Source organism: Castanea sativa, chromosome 9 (genome assembly GCF_040712315.1).
Source record: "Castanea sativa cultivar Marrone di Chiusa Pesio chromosome 9, ASM4071231v1".
NCBI classification, from domain to species: domain Eukaryota; kingdom Viridiplantae; phylum Streptophyta; class Magnoliopsida; order Fagales; family Fagaceae; genus Castanea; species Castanea sativa.
In genome coordinates this window covers 16,886,499-16,901,446 of record NC_134021.1, presented here as the reverse complement: position 1 = coordinate 16,901,446, position 14,948 = coordinate 16,886,499, and the positions used below count along the sequence as shown (strand labels likewise).

Genomic DNA, 14,948 nt, shown 5'->3' with positions numbered 1-14,948 from the left:
AAGAATCTTTAGTGTAGTAGTTCCTTGTTCAAAACAAATGATATCTCACCACATAAGTAGATATATCAATAATGGATTGTCGGCATCATTCAAAATGAATGTCTAGATCCTCTTAACATGTAACTTTCAACAGTTTTGAGTGAGCGAGACATACTCTTTGAGGATGCCTCTAGAGTACGTAAACTCCAAATATCTGTCTCTTAAGTACTTAAGTAAACTCCAAACGTAGTGTTTCTAAAATTCTATCAGTAATTCTATCAGTTTATATTGAAAGGAGAGAATTGAATTTTGTCATATAATCAATAATTTAAATAGATAATAAAATGACAAATGTTAAAAAAATTAAAATGTTTATGATGTGATAAAAAACTAATTCATTCATCTCAAAATGAATTAATAGGATTTTAAGAACTCTACAATTGAATTATTCTAAGTTCTTATAAAATCACAACTTATGTGCCATAATTTTTGTCACAACTCTAATGTAGTGAATTATAAATCATTATTAGTTATTTTTATATAGATTCACTACTCTTTTTTTTTTATCACTTACAATCAATCACATATACAAAAAGTAGGCAAAAATTCGGGTATAAAAGTTGTGTACATAGATTTGATTGTAAATCTAAATAAATAAATAAATAAAAGTGTCGGTATTGAAATGTTGCCATTAAGGGGGTGTTTGATTTATGTTTTTAAATAACAATTTTCAGTTTTTAAACAATATTACACGTATTTTCACACACTTTTTCACCCACACGTATTTCTACGAATGTTTTCAAATAATAATTTTTAGTTTTTAAACACATGTACCAAACGGGCACTAAACCAGTCAAACTAAGTAATAATAACCCAAACTCCGCAGAAAGTCTTATAAAACGTGTAGTGTAGTGGCGCTTCCAAGACCAGAGAGCTCCACAGTGAAGGCGCTGTTAGAACTAGCGTCTTATTCATAATGCCAACAAAAAGGACTACTAGTCAGATAAGCACTCAAGAATTTTTTGCCACCAATAAGTTGCTATTGTCATGTCATTCTTTCGAGTTTCCCACAAACAAACACAAAACAACTAACTAGAAAGTGACGCCGTCTGACACAATATTATCTCAAAGAGCACTTCTCTAGCACTTGGTTGGCCACAACATTGGCCACAACTCGCTATATTTGGCGAGTTGTGACGAAGAATGTGATACTCGAATTTTTTTATTTCAAATTTTTTATTTATAATGTGTATATATATATATATATATATATATAAATTTTACTACATTAAAGTCACGCAATAGTATTCTATTTTTGAAAAAAATTTTACTACTTTTTCAATTTAAAAAAAAAAAAAAAAATATATATATATATATATATATATATATATATATATATATGAAGAAACCAAAACGACCACGTTTTCACTGTTTTTCTCATTAAAGTCACGCAATAGTATACTATTTTTGAAAAAAATTATACTACTTTCTCAATTTAAAAAAAAAAAATATATATATATATATATATATATAAAGAAACCAAAACGACCACGTTTTCACTGTTCTCCACCCCCTTCAAACACGCCCTCCATATATAAATGCCCTCTGAAAGTCAATTTGCTAAATTTCGAAATCCCGTTTCCCTTCGTAAACTAAAACCCTCTTCCCAACTTTCAAAATCTTCGGCTCCTATTTTTGTCCAAAAAAAAAAAAAAAATCCCAAGTAACCAAAGGTAAGAACTTTATTAAACAAATTGAAGAACCCAAATTTGAAAAAAGATCAAAACTTTTTTAGTTTTAGTTTTTTTTTTACTGTCTCTAAAACTAACTCTTTATTATACTTAGTTAATACCAAAGATTGCTTCTTTCTTTCTCTGACCAGGTTTTCACCAGTCCAACGAAAGTAGTTATAAAAACGACATGTCGAGCAGCAACAACAACAACAACAATGACGTGAGTAGTAGCAATACGAGGTTGCCGTTGTCGGAGGTTGTGTCGGACTGTGTGAAGCGGTGGTTTAAGGACACGTTGAAGGAAGCAAAGGCTGGAGATATCAACATGCAGATCTTGGTGGCCCAGATGTATTATAGCGGTTATGGCATATCCAGAGATGCCCAGAAGGTCTATTTCATTTAATTTTGATTTAAATTTGATTTTTTTTTTAGGGATTATATATGTTGGGTTTTGTTTTTTGGGGTTTAGGGTTTGGTCACTTTTGGTGGGTCTTTGTTTTTTTTGGTTGCAGTTGTTTCATGCGTGTTTAATCTTAATATGACTTCTGTGGAGTTGTGGACTGAAACATGTGTGCATGTTCTTGTTGTCATTTTTAAAAATTTTAAATTTCTTCTCTTTTTAGTAGATTCATTTGAGTAGGAAGTATTATAATTGATACTAGTCTAGTTTTTGGTTTGGATAGTTGGGATTGTTGTGTTAGATTTTATGATTTTTGTGGTTGGAATTGGATGAGTAAAATATGTTTCAAAGCAGGAATTTTATTTTAAAGGGTAGTATTTTAATTTTAATGTTTCGAAGAATGAGTTGATAAAAAAATTTATAAAAAAAGTAGAGAGAGTATAACATTAATTGAATTTGTACAAAGAACATGTTAATTAAAGAACGTAGTGTATGCCTTTGGATAGGATAGAATAGAATAGAATGGCGGCAAAGAATACATGTGGCAAACTATGATTAGTCTGTTGAGGATTTATAACCAACTCCAAAATTTTGGTATTAAGGCTTGGTTGTTGTTTTGAAGAATCTGCAGATTATGGGGATAATGAAGTTACAAACTTTATGTTGTTTTAGTTGTCAATAAAAGCAAACTGAGGTCTTAAGGGACAAAAGTTTTTGATTTTGACTTCTGGTTTACTTTCCTCTGGAACTTTTCCCAGTGATCAAATGAAGCATTAGAGTTTTAGTTTGCATGTGTGTGTTCTCACGGAAGATATTTTATTTTATTTATATATTGTATTGATTCTGCACCCTTTGTTACTCTTGTAGTCTCTGTTGTTGGTACTTTTTGTAGATTAACTTATTTTGCGAAAATTGAGCTGATTTCTTGGGATTTTAGGGAAGAATTTGGATGACAAGGGCATCAAGAACTCGGTCTTCTGTTTGGAAAGTTAGTGATAAGCATCCAGGTTGAACTCCATATTCCCCCCCCCCCCCCCCTCGTTTGTTTCCTTTCTTTTTTTTTGGTTCTTCTTCTTCTAATTAAAAGTTCATATGTTGCTATATGGTAGGTTATAATGCCAGTGATTCAGATTCAGACGAATTGAAGGGTGATTCTTAGTAGACCTTTTAGGCCTGTGAGTCCGAAACAATCAAATGTAAGTTGATATCCCCATTACGTTTGGCCTTATTGTACTTAATTTAAAATAGCAAGATGTTTACATGGCCTTATTGTACTTAGTTTTTCTCATTACCTTTTACTTAATTTAGAATATCCGGATGTTTTCAAACAGATGAAGACCATGGGTTATTCACTGTCAATTGTGTCCTTAACATGCCCTTTTGTGTCTGGTTTTGTGAGAATCTATTTTCTGGGTTCACGTATAATTTTTTTTTTATTTGGCAGTAAGATGCACTTATCTGAATTTGATTAGCGCACTTAATACTATAATTTAGTAAGTTGATTTACCTTTTTTTTTTTACCCTAAAAATAGTGAAGCTTTTGTTGGTTTCTTGTAGATTCACATGCTGAGGTTTCACCTTTCTAGACTTGCTTGTTTGATTTGCCTTAGTGTAATCATTGAAGCTACTGTCTCTCTTGTTAAATTGTCCCATAGGATGTTATCTTTAGCTTCTTCTTCTTTTTTCTTTTATGTGTGTGTGTGGAGGGGAGGGGAGGGGGGGTCCTACCTATGACAATGGACTGGGTATACCTTCACATGCATGCACATTATGTTGGTAATATCATTGTGCAAAATTATATGGTGATAAATACTGATAGTGAAAGTTCTCTCGTACTGGATATTTGACTTGTTATGGTGTTTAGAGAGCCACTTTCTTTCATTTTCATGGACCTTGATAGAAATAAAGTTTTAGGCTTTGAGAGATGGTATAAACCCACAGATGGCAAGCTTCTTCCTTGAAGTGCAAAATGAAAATGATGAGGTTGAATGTTGGAATGCAGTGCAGGGCTTGGATGGACCACTGGTTTTCTTATCTGCAGAAGCCTGCAGCCCTTATCTTTGACTTCATTGCAATGGGGCTTCAATTGTTCTAGAATTTAAATAAAAAAAAAAAAAAAAAAAGACCTTAGTCTGAGCTATTTTATACAAATAAAATACCTAAACTTATATTTTTATGTTCATTATTTATTTATGCTTCTTTTTCACTCTGCTGCTGTATCATCTTAACCCGAACCAATCCTTTTATCCTATATATGTTTCAATGAAGCTTAAAAAGGGCAATAGCAAGGTAAACGTTAAGGTTTAGAACTTGGCTAAATTTCAATGGGTTTCTCATCTCCTCTTTTATCCCATTGAAGGGGTATTTTTTTCAATTTCAACGCCAATTACTCTCTTCTTACACAAAAATTTCTAGAGGCATGTTACTTTTTATTTTTTGTTAGCCAGATGTTTTGTTTTATATTTAGTCATCACTTCAAGATATTGTTTTTTGATGAGCCTGGATATATATCATATAAGAGAGGCTCTGTTTATGAGAGCAACAGTCAATGAGTAATCCATAATTGCAATGAACATACTTGTACAATGATAATTTTGAGGTGGATGAGTTGTAAAGAAAGTAGAACTATAAATCAATGCTTTCATGTGAAGTCAAACACAATGAGTGAGTGTAGTAGTAGCATGTTGGTTTGCAAGGAGACCAAAATCAATGGTTCAAATTGAATCTACTAACTAACAAGAGTAAAGCAAAGTAATGATTAAATGAAGTGGCACTAAATAGAGTTAGATGAAACACTCAAGTAGATCACAATTGTTGAGTTTGCTCTATACTTTTCGATTTGCAGATTCAGTAGTGTTGTACTTAGTAACAGTCATGGATTGCTAGATCATTGATTGTATATATCTTTCCTGAAACATATGTTAGATATGGGCATGAGTTGTTTATAATTTCTGTTCAGTTAAGCATAGTTCTGGTTTGACTAATCTGCTTTCATTTTTTTTCCTTGTTTCTAGGCTCAGCTTGGAGCTATGCTGTTCTTCGCGCATCTGGAATGTGCCTGTAACAAGATTTTGTTCTCTTTTCCTGTTCACTTGTCTTTTTTACTCCTCACCCCCCAAAGAAAAACCCAAAATATTGCACTGTACAAATTCTTTTAATTGTCATCAGAAAATGATTTCTTCATTGCCCATTCATTGGCAAGAATCCTTTGAGGTTTTCAGTCATTACTAGGAAATGGTTGTTTGCATTGTTTTCTTTAATTACCAAATGATACAAAATTTTATAATTTGAATAACATTGTTGACAAAGAAATAATTACTGAAACATCATGCAAAATCTACTTATCAAAAAAAAAAAAAAAAAATCATGCAAAATCAGTGGCTGGCAGCATCTGAAACATCATTCAACTAGCATGTTTGCCTTAGCCCAAGTATGTTGAACTAAAGGATCCTTTGGTTTCATGGCAAATTCTGTGTTGCTATCTCAGTCAACAATAATTATTTTAATGTTTTTGGTTTATGCATTGTCTCTCACGTGGTTTTTTTTTTTTTTTTTTTTTGGTGTTTGGTTACACGCGCACCTAATGGGTATTGAACCCATGGATTCACCTTCTACATAGAACTTTTAAGGGAGGAGGCACCAGTATGAACATAAATTTCTTTTATGCTTTAAATTTGCAATACAATGGTCTTGAATAAGCATGTGGAATTCCTCAATCAAAGATGGAGATCTGAGGTTTCATGTTCCAATTATCATGTGTTAGGGACTGTAAAGTGATGTCTTTTTTTTTTTTTTTTTTTTTTTTTTTTGAGGTGTGATGTGTCATTTCAAATATTCTATCATTTAGCAGACCAAATTAAAAAAGGACAATACAAATCTCAGTTTCCATTTGTAATTTATTAAGGTTTTGTTGTGTGTCGGTTTTTTTGACATGTTTGGAAGCAGATCCAGGAAAAACAAAAAGAAATCAAATAAAGAAGAATGAACAAAAGAAAAACGAAATACAATGATTACATGAACCTTTAAATCTATGTTGGATCCTGTGTTTTGGTTGGATCTATGTTGAGTTGTTCACAACTTGCGAGGTTCCTCGAGTTCAGTAATCAGTATAGTGAATAGAGCCGCCCCCTGGCAAAACACAAAAAAAATGTCTTCTACCTGCTACTGCTCTTCCTCTTCATTATGCTTTCCAAGCAAAATTGACCCCCTACCTAACAAGTTCAAACTTCAAACTAGATTAGCCAATTAGCATCAATTTTTTTTTATATCTGTACGATTCCACATGAAAGACATGCCAAGCATTATTGTCAGTATATTATCATACACAGACTGATGCTTCTTATGTTAAATAGGTCATATGGGGTGTACATGAATAAATATAGCCATATAAGGTGTGCATGATGCGTCCTATGTTAAATAGGCCATATGGGATGTGCATGGATAAATATGACCATATAGGATGTGCAACTGTGCATGGATCAAAGTTAAGTTAAAGTTTTAAGTGTTTTTATAATCTAATCTGACTCTCTTGTATTAAAAATCTTCTATTCAACCTAATCTATGATAGTTCTAAAAACCAATATTTAGTGGTCAAGTTAGATTGGATTAAATGTTTTTAAAAACCTGAATGAGATTTGACCTAAATTTCAAAAAAAAAAAAAATATAACTCAATTTAACTAATCAATTTATGAATAACCAATCCGAAATGTTGGATTGGACTAGATTTTTGGGTTGAATGCATCTCCTAATATTAAATATTCATATTTATTAAATAAAAAATTAACTGATACTCTATGGCTACTAATTTATGAAATATTTTTTTTTTTTAAATATGAAAAAAGAAAAAAGTAATTAATTAATTTGATGATTTTTAAATATTTTTCATAAAAATAGTATTAAAACTCTTCTATACTGATTTACTAACATTTACCTTAAAAATACCGGTTAACAAAACTACCTATTCTGTCAAACAAAACAAGACTATCAATTTAACCAACAAAGTCCATAACAAGACGAATTGATTATCACTATCAATTTAACCAAAAAAACAAAATAGATTATCACTCCCAAATCTAGAAGCCCAATTTAAAATCAATAACTTAATCACAATTTTATTGCTATTGGACCTGGGCTGAGGTGGTGAAGGCTGGATATAGTATATACTGGTATACAGTTGCCTACTCCTAGTGCTAGTGCTAGGACAAGACCTCTTCAAATTAAACTTTCATTTTTTTAAGGAAAAAAAAAGAAGAAAGAAATTTTTAAAAAAAATCGGTTAATGTGAGCTTTAAAGGCACATATTAAGCCATTTAATTTTTTAAAAAAAATTTATCAAAAATTAAAAAAATTTTACCAATTTTTTAATTCCTGATGATTTTTTTATTTATTTTTTAAATAGTATATATCATGTGCCTTAGCTCACATGATGGTAAAACCTTATTAAAAAAAATATCTTACCCCACTGCACTAGAAAACAATGAAAAGTCTGACTATAAAAATTGTCTTTTCCACTGAGAAAATCCGCCTCTTTGATCTGACTGTTCATGGAAAAGGTCTTGTTTCGAGGTTGAGCGATCACATGGGTACGTGTTAGAAAGGACACTTTATTTTATTGTTGGGTTGTTCTCCTCTGATGTAAAGACGGCTGACTGTTAGAAGGGTCAACTTTTTGATGATGTGTTACCCAAAAAAATAAAAAATTTGCTGATGTACTTCCTAATATAGTTTTATAAAATTTTTGTTTAAACCCCCCCCCCCCCCCCCAAAAAATAGTTCATTCAAATGAGAGACAATATTATCTCTTGAAGGAAAAAAATTTACCCTTTTTTAAATTTACTAATTCATTAAATTGATTTGGTTGTACAACCATTTAACACAAAAAGAGGTTGCTAGTTGTAACTTGAATTTTTATTTGGATAGGAGTTATTATTTGAATTAAAAGATTCTTTTTTTGTAAAAAATATAATTGAGAATGGGCGATCAATGTGACTTTGCTATTTAAGCATAATCATAATAGTACCTTAACCGTTTTCGAGCAAGATTTCATACTCCCAGTTAATTAAGTTAAGTCAATTTCATTTAAAATGAAAATGAAATATAAGAAGTACTACAACATAGTTAGTTGTTTGATACTCGAATTCAAGTCTTGAGACTTATTGACCTGATTTCTAACCAACTAGGCCTCCCAAATTTCTTTGGAAAAATAATATTTTAAACTCTACGGTCTACAAGGCAACAAAGTTGATGGGTTGAGGTTTAATTGCTTAAAGGGATTAGTTTTTCTTACTATTAATTTGCTAATAATAAGAAATAATGTTATTAGATTATAAAACTCTTGAATCTTGAGAACTATATACTCCTAGTTTAATTTGTTAAATATAATGCATAATTTTGCTATAACTTTTTATTTTGCAGGATACTAGCCCTTATTGGATTGGGATTCGAACCATGCAATTACTATCGGGTGTAAGATATAAGAGCTAATATGGTAAATTGTTATTTACCTTTTACTTTTAAAATTTTTTACTCTTTTATCATTAGATTTTTAACTTTTACATCTCACAACCTAGTGATAAATTGCATGGTTTGATGGTCATGGTCATGTTATTGCACCAGATCTAAATTTTCAATTTTCAATTAAATAAAAAAAATAAGTATATATATATATTTGTAGAAGAAACAAAAACACCCGAAATCTTAGAGCAAGTCAAACAACATATTTGTAGTATTAGACTATTAGTATCGTAACAGCAACTTTCAGAGGGGTTTCCATCACGTACAACTCATAGCTGTTTTTTACGAAAAGATGGTGATGCAATCATGTTATCAATATTATCATCATCATTATCATCATCATCATCATCATCATAACATACAACATATAACATACAAGTACAACAACACATGCATATCCCATAGTTAGAATTACAATAATTACTAAATCTTAGAAAGACTTTTAAGTTTGAACGTTAGCATAATAATCCGAAAGAGGAGGTTGAAATAGAAGAGATGGAGAGAGAACCACTTCTAGCGAAGCAAGAAAAACCTTTATTAGATACTCAACACAATTCTATCCCTTCTTCACTTTTCACGTACTTGTACGTTGGTCACTTTTTGGCCAGATGGGGTGCCAGGTTTATTTCTCATTTTCTATCACTATTTTGTTTACAATTACATTCTCATTGTTGGGTTTTTTTTTTTTTTTTTTTAATATATATATATATATATATATATATTTTCTTATATTTTTTGGGAAAAAATGTATGTGCTAACTAGTATATTGAAAATCCATGACAGTTTCAACATTTTGAGATTAAGGCTTGAAATTTTAGAGACTAAAGTTTTTTTTTTTTTTTTTTTTAACTAAAATTTTGAGACTAAAGCTGGTTCTTGTTGTTGTTTACCATTTTTTGTTAGGCTTATTGAATTTGAAGCTATTTCACTGCTATTGTGACATTTTAAAAATTAAATCTTTCACCATTAATGTTTTAGAACTATTTCAAACAGTATAATTTTCATTTTTATTTCCCTGGATGTTTTTAAGTGTTGAGTGAATCTTACAACTCTGGTCTATTTAAAAATTGAATTTGTTGTTGTTGTTGTTGTTGTTGTTGTGTGTGTGTGTGTGTTTTTCTCTATTTTTTTTTCTTTCCATTTCCTATGAATTAGTTTATTATTGAGGTGTTCAAATTCAGATTGTATGAACACTGCTATGGATTTTGAACCATTGAAAGGCTATTTATTAGTTGCTAAAATTTTATTAAAAGCTACTGCATGAGAATTCAACAAATAAACTACACAAATCGATTTCAGGTGAACAATCTATTAATACTACAGCTATCAGCTATGCCCATCTTGGGCCAAGAAATTAGAACTATGGAGGTATTAAGTGAAACATCTTTGAAGGAAGAAAAAGAAGCCAGCCAGATTTATTTTTCAATATATATATTTATCTTTCCCTACATGTTTATGCATCATTTTGTCATAGAGGTCAGTCAACCTAGTTTCATGAAAAGACTGAGTCTGTTCAAGTAAACTTATCTGAGGACCATGTTCCATGTGATTGTGTTCATTGTCTAATGAAAGAGAACGATTGAATGTGCCCTGATTGAATCCAAACACATGGTTATATTGACCAATGCATTTGCCCTTCAATATTTTGCCAATAATGACAAATTGGGTGACTCCTCACACCCAACACACTGTTTGGAATTAAGTTCTTATTGAATTCTTTTCTTGTTGCAGGATGTGGGAATTCTCTGTTGGTTTATACATGATCAACATTTGGCCAAACTCTTTACTTTTTGCAGCTATCTATGGTGTGGCAGAAGCTTCTTCTACCGTACTCTTCGGTGCCATTGTTGGACAATGGGTGGATAGGTTGACATATGTACAGGTTTGCTTACCAATCTATTCAGTGTACACTATATTAAGTTTACAGATTTGGGATGGAGGGTGAGGGCATGAGTTTAAGATATATTGGGTGCGTATGTAATATAATCAACCAAAAAAAAGAGACAGATTTGTGATTGGTGAACATCAAAATAAAACAATTTTTCAAAAGTCTCCTAGAAACACCCAAAATATTTTGCCAATTAATTATTGCCCGATGACTAGCTCTTGAACAGGCACAATGAGAAGTTTATGGATTCTAATCAATGTATGGTTCTCCTTAACAATTTATAGCCAGGACTATCTTCTAAAAGATTATTGGAGATGGCTGGCAAGTTCATTTTTGGCATATTTGTTCTGCTTAAATACCTTTCAGACAGGCCCTCCCAACTCTTTATGTTATTGCAGAACACAACAATGTGTTGGAAGGTACTGGGGTTGTAGCCTCTTTGCCTTCTTTGATAAATCTGTTATTCATTTGTAAAAGCAAAAAGAATAGACTAAGAAAGAAAGAGACAAGAATTAATCCGCCTAAGCTGTCCACCAATTAATTTGCTGAGATAATCTTGTTGTCTTCATCTACAGGATGGAACATGAACAAACCATTATATGATAATATAAACTTACTGAGTTATTTGTATAAGTATGCAGGTTGAACTTGCTGTTTGAGACAAATTTAAATCATTGATAGATAAATATGCATCTTAAACTCTATTGGCAGGTTCTCCGACTTTGGTTGATAGCACAAAATCTCGCTTATATAATTGCTGGAGGCACAGTAATTGCACTGCTGAAATTTTCATTCTTGAAGTCCACAAATTTTACAGCCTTCATCTTTCTTGTGATATTAACCAACGTCTCCGGAGCAATTGCAGCACTTTCAACCCTCGCTGGTACCATCTTGATTGAAAGGGAATGGTAATTGCATAGAGGCTTTCAAGTGAAAAATGACTTCATAATTTCACTTACATTAAAAAAAGTAGTGTGTAATTCTAGTTGAAACGTTTATCAGTATTGTTGTTATTCAGAATTTGATCCTGCCAGACATATCATCTAAAATTTATTTTTCCTTAGTTAGAAAGTATTAAACATTTCATATTTTTGTAATCCTTGTTCAGTTTGTGCCTTAGTAATGCTTAATTTTTGTTATATTGTATTGTTGCTATCACACCATTTTGTCATTTTTGGTTTAAGTTCCTTTGTTTTCTTGGCTACCAAACGGAGAATAAGGAACTTGCTATATTAAAAAATAATAATAATAATAACTCTTATGTAATATATTATCTAATTTTAATTTACAGGGTGGTTGTGATATCAGAAGGCCATCCTCCAGAAACGCTGACAAAGCTGAATTCAATTATCAGGCGAATTGATCTAATAAGCAAGCTAGGAGCTCCTGTATTATCTGGCTTTGTTATCAGCTTTGTGTCACTAACATCATCTGCTGTGTCTTTAGCACTGTGGAATGCTATTACTATTTGGGTGGAATATTGGCTTTTTATCTCTGTATATAATGGGATACCTGCTTTAGGTGAAAGTAGCCAAAGGAGGGTCTCAAGACTTTCACCTAGTGTTGAAGAGACAGAAAGCTTGCTTTCTGATGATGGAGGCAATTCAGCATTGGCAGAGGAAAGCTGTTTCATGAGTATATTTGGATGGATCCCTTGTTTTGATGCATGGAAAGTGTATTGGCAACAAGATGTTGTGCTCCCTGGATTAGCTCTGGCTTTGCTCTATTTCACCGTCCTTAGGTGAGAACCTAATTACTCTTGGAATAATGGTTAAATGATCAAATACATCATTTCCTAACATCTTAAACTTTAGGGACAAGTGGTAGTTTAAGCTTTCAGGACAGGTGGTAATCTATCAATTACAACTTCTTCATGAGTGAATGAATATATAAATATGTTTTAGGTTGTCTATTTTTCACAGGTCTTATCTCCCCTTAATTGCTATCCATTTTACGTCTGATTTTTTTTCCTTCTAATTGCTTCTAACTACATCTCAAAGTACATAAAATTTCCTCTCTCTCTCTCTGAGTCTGTGTGTATATTTTTTCCATGCTGTTTTTTTGGCTTAGCTGAATGTTCAACAAGTTCTTACTGATTTTGTTTATCCAGCTTTGGAACTTTGATGACGGCTACTTTAGAATGGGAAGGTGTACCTGCTTATGTTATAGGGTTAGCACGTGGAGTAAGTGCTGTGATTGGAATAGCTGCAACAGTTGTATACCCAATATTACAATCTCGCATTTCAACACTTAGAACTGGACTCTGGTCTATCTGGTTTCAGGTGAAAACTTCAGTAGACACATAACAGGTCATTTGGTAGTCAGAAAATAGATTTAGTAGTATTACTTATTTTTAAGTCACATGCCCATTTGTAAATTGTAATAACCTGCAATTGCATTTTTTCCCTTTCTAAAAATACAGATATAAATAGTGATTCTTTAAGTAAAATTTTTTTGTGTTATAGGCCATACTTTGTCAAAGTTACTCCTAATTGACCATTGAATTTATGGAGTTTATGTGGTTTTCATGCAGTGGTTCTGCCTTATACTATGTGTTTCTTCAATATTTGTGCAAAACGGCCTTTTATCAGCGTATATGCTGATGGCTGGAGTAGCAACATCTCGGCTTGGTTTGTGGATGTTTGACTTATCTGTCATCCAACAAATGCAGGTAGAGAAACCCCAGAAATAAAACTAGGACTATACACTTATAGCAAATTTATAGCAAACTAGCACTTATACATTTTAATGTCTCTCTTTCTTCTATTATTAAAAATAATTTCAACTTGTATTCTCACTCATTTTCCTTTGTAAATAGGATCGTGTTCCTGAATCTGATCGCGGTGTTGTGGGAGGAGTTCAGAACTCTCTGCAGTCTATTTTAGATTTGATGACTTATGTCATGGGAATAATTATCTCCAATCCCCAGGTGACCTTATTTAGCTTTTGGTTTTGGCTTAGTGGAATATCATTGGATTGGTGCATGTATGTTCAGTTTATGCTTTGCTCTGGAATATGCATTAGTTCAGTAAGAGCACTTAAGACATCCTTCCAATCTGTGTGTGTCGTGAGAGAGAGCGAGATTGAAAGAGATTATCATTATTATTTTGGTGAAATTTTCAGATTCTCTGGTTCTCAGTTTCTTTAAGTTTGAGAAACAGATAAAAGAGCAGAAGGAAATTCTATATTTCTGTATTTGTAACCTGTACAAGTAGAAGCCTGTATGCTATATGTATAGGTGCACAAAATGAGTGATGTATAAGAAATGGGAGTACTGTACTAGTAATACTAACAGGCCTGGCCTTTGGGCCTATAGGGCTTACTGTATTCTAACACTCTTGATAACTTAAGAAATTGTGTTTTTCTTAGTACCATTCATCCTCATTTGACTTTTGGTTGTGGTGGAAATACGATTAGTTCTTCATGCCACACATTTGAGAAGCGTATCATGTCACATGTGGATTGTGTTCACCAGACTCTTGTGTCAATTGAGAAATATGATGCTTTGAACCAAATTAACTCCATTATTGTTATTGTGTTATATTTCAGGATTTCTGGCAGTTGATTTTGATATCCTTTATGCTGGTGACATTGGCTGCATTGCTCTATACTGTACATATCTACCGTGTCCGGAAGCACCTCTTCCACTTTGAGAAGTTATTTTCATGGATTCAATGGTCAATAAGATCACCTGAAAAGGCTGAAATGCATACTCAAGTTGAAAAGGTAGAGGTTCTTGCGTCTAATGAGTCATGATATAAATGTTTCTCAGTTGGTGACAACAACATGTTGTATCTGCTGGCCTGAGAAATTGATTTCATATTCCTATGTAAATAACATTCTTACAATCAGTATGGCTAGAACTTAAACGTTTTGTTTTGAGAAATAAGATAGGCAAATCTAATAATGTGTTTTGGCATGTTGTAATCAGCTGGAATATCAGCATTAGAGCTGAAACTGCTATAGATAGCTTGTAAAATTTCTCTTTTAGTGAAGCTATTAGATGAATTCAAGTACAAACAATTTAGTCCTATTATATTACTATCAAAGGACCTTTATCTCTTGACTTCAAAATTTATTCTCTGAAGTAAACGACTAACATAGCACTTTATAATTTAAGTGTTTGTAGTCTTTGTTAGAAAGTTTAGTAGCTGACAATTAATGATGAAATTACTTTTTGGATGTTGGTTGGTTGGTTGTATGGTTGTCAATTTGTCAATGGGTTATACAGAGTGCGATCAGTTTGGGCTATTCTTCAATGTTCTGAAAGATTCGTTTCACGAAGCAGACATGTGAGACAATTATTGCTTGCCGTAAGAGTTTTGTTAGTATTAAATCTTTTTCTACTAATAGTAACCAAACTACACAAAAGCCTTAGAATTAAATTTTATGTATACCAGAAGGGGTTTTATTATAATCCCTCAATTTATAGCT

The 14,948-nt window shown here is 32.1% G+C and overlaps 2 protein-coding genes across 3 annotated transcripts; both read left to right on the top strand.

Moving 5' to 3' along the window:
• Positions 1-1,577: 1,577 nt before the first annotated feature.
• Positions 1,578-5,318, top strand: LOC142609525 (uncharacterized). The gene is made up of 5 exons (XM_075781127.1): positions 1,578-1,712; positions 1,862-2,100; positions 3,050-3,119; positions 3,222-3,308; positions 5,127-5,318. Exons 2-4 carry the CDS (start codon positions 1,900-1,902, stop codon positions 3,269-3,271), a joined length of 321 nt encoding a protein of 106 aa, XP_075637242.1. The 5' UTR covers positions 1,578-1,712; positions 1,862-1,899; the 3' UTR covers positions 3,272-3,308; positions 5,127-5,318.
• A 3,731-nt stretch (positions 5,319-9,049) lies between these two features.
• Positions 9,050-14,588, top strand: LOC142609549 (solute carrier family 40 member 1-like). Of its 2 annotated transcripts, XM_075781157.1 has the most exons (8): positions 9,050-9,246; positions 10,358-10,508; positions 11,226-11,422; positions 11,806-12,255; positions 12,625-12,796; positions 13,048-13,185; positions 13,333-13,443; positions 14,064-14,588. In XM_075781157.1, exons 1-8 carry the CDS (start codon positions 9,122-9,124, stop codon positions 14,268-14,270), a joined length of 1,551 nt encoding a protein of 516 aa, XP_075637272.1. In that variant the 5' UTR covers positions 9,050-9,121; the 3' UTR covers positions 14,271-14,588. The 2 variants fall into 2 exon arrangements, with proteins under 2 accessions (XP_075637272.1, XP_075637273.1); XM_075781158.1 differs by lacking the exons at positions 9,050-9,246; positions 10,358-10,508 and adding an exon at positions 10,754-10,933 and having other exon boundaries at positions 14,064-14,433.
• The last annotated feature ends 360 nt before the right edge of the window (positions 14,589-14,948 follow it).

Excerpts from the sequence above, each read along its gene's own strand:
- LOC142609525 (XM_075781127.1), top strand. The coding sequence starts at position 1,900 with ATGTCGAGCAGCAACAACAACAACAACAATGACGTGAGTAGTAGCAAT. Across the intron at positions 2,101-3,049 it reads TATCCAGAGATGCCCAGAAG|GGAAGAATTTGGATGACAAG; the intron begins GTCTATTTCATT and ends TTGGGATTTTAG. Across the intron at positions 3,120-3,221 it reads AGTTAGTGATAAGCATCCAG|GTTATAATGCCAGTGATTCA; the intron begins GTTGAACTCCAT and ends GCTATATGGTAG.
- LOC142609549 (XM_075781157.1), top strand. The coding sequence starts at position 9,122 with ATGGAGAGAGAACCACTTCTAGCGAAGCAAGAAAAACCTTTATTAGAT. Across the intron at positions 9,247-10,357 it reads TTGGCCAGATGGGGTGCCAG|GATGTGGGAATTCTCTGTTG; the intron begins GTTTATTTCTCA and ends TTCTTGTTGCAG. Across the intron at positions 10,509-11,225 it reads ATAGGTTGACATATGTACAG|GTTCTCCGACTTTGGTTGAT; the intron begins GTTTGCTTACCA and ends CTCTATTGGCAG.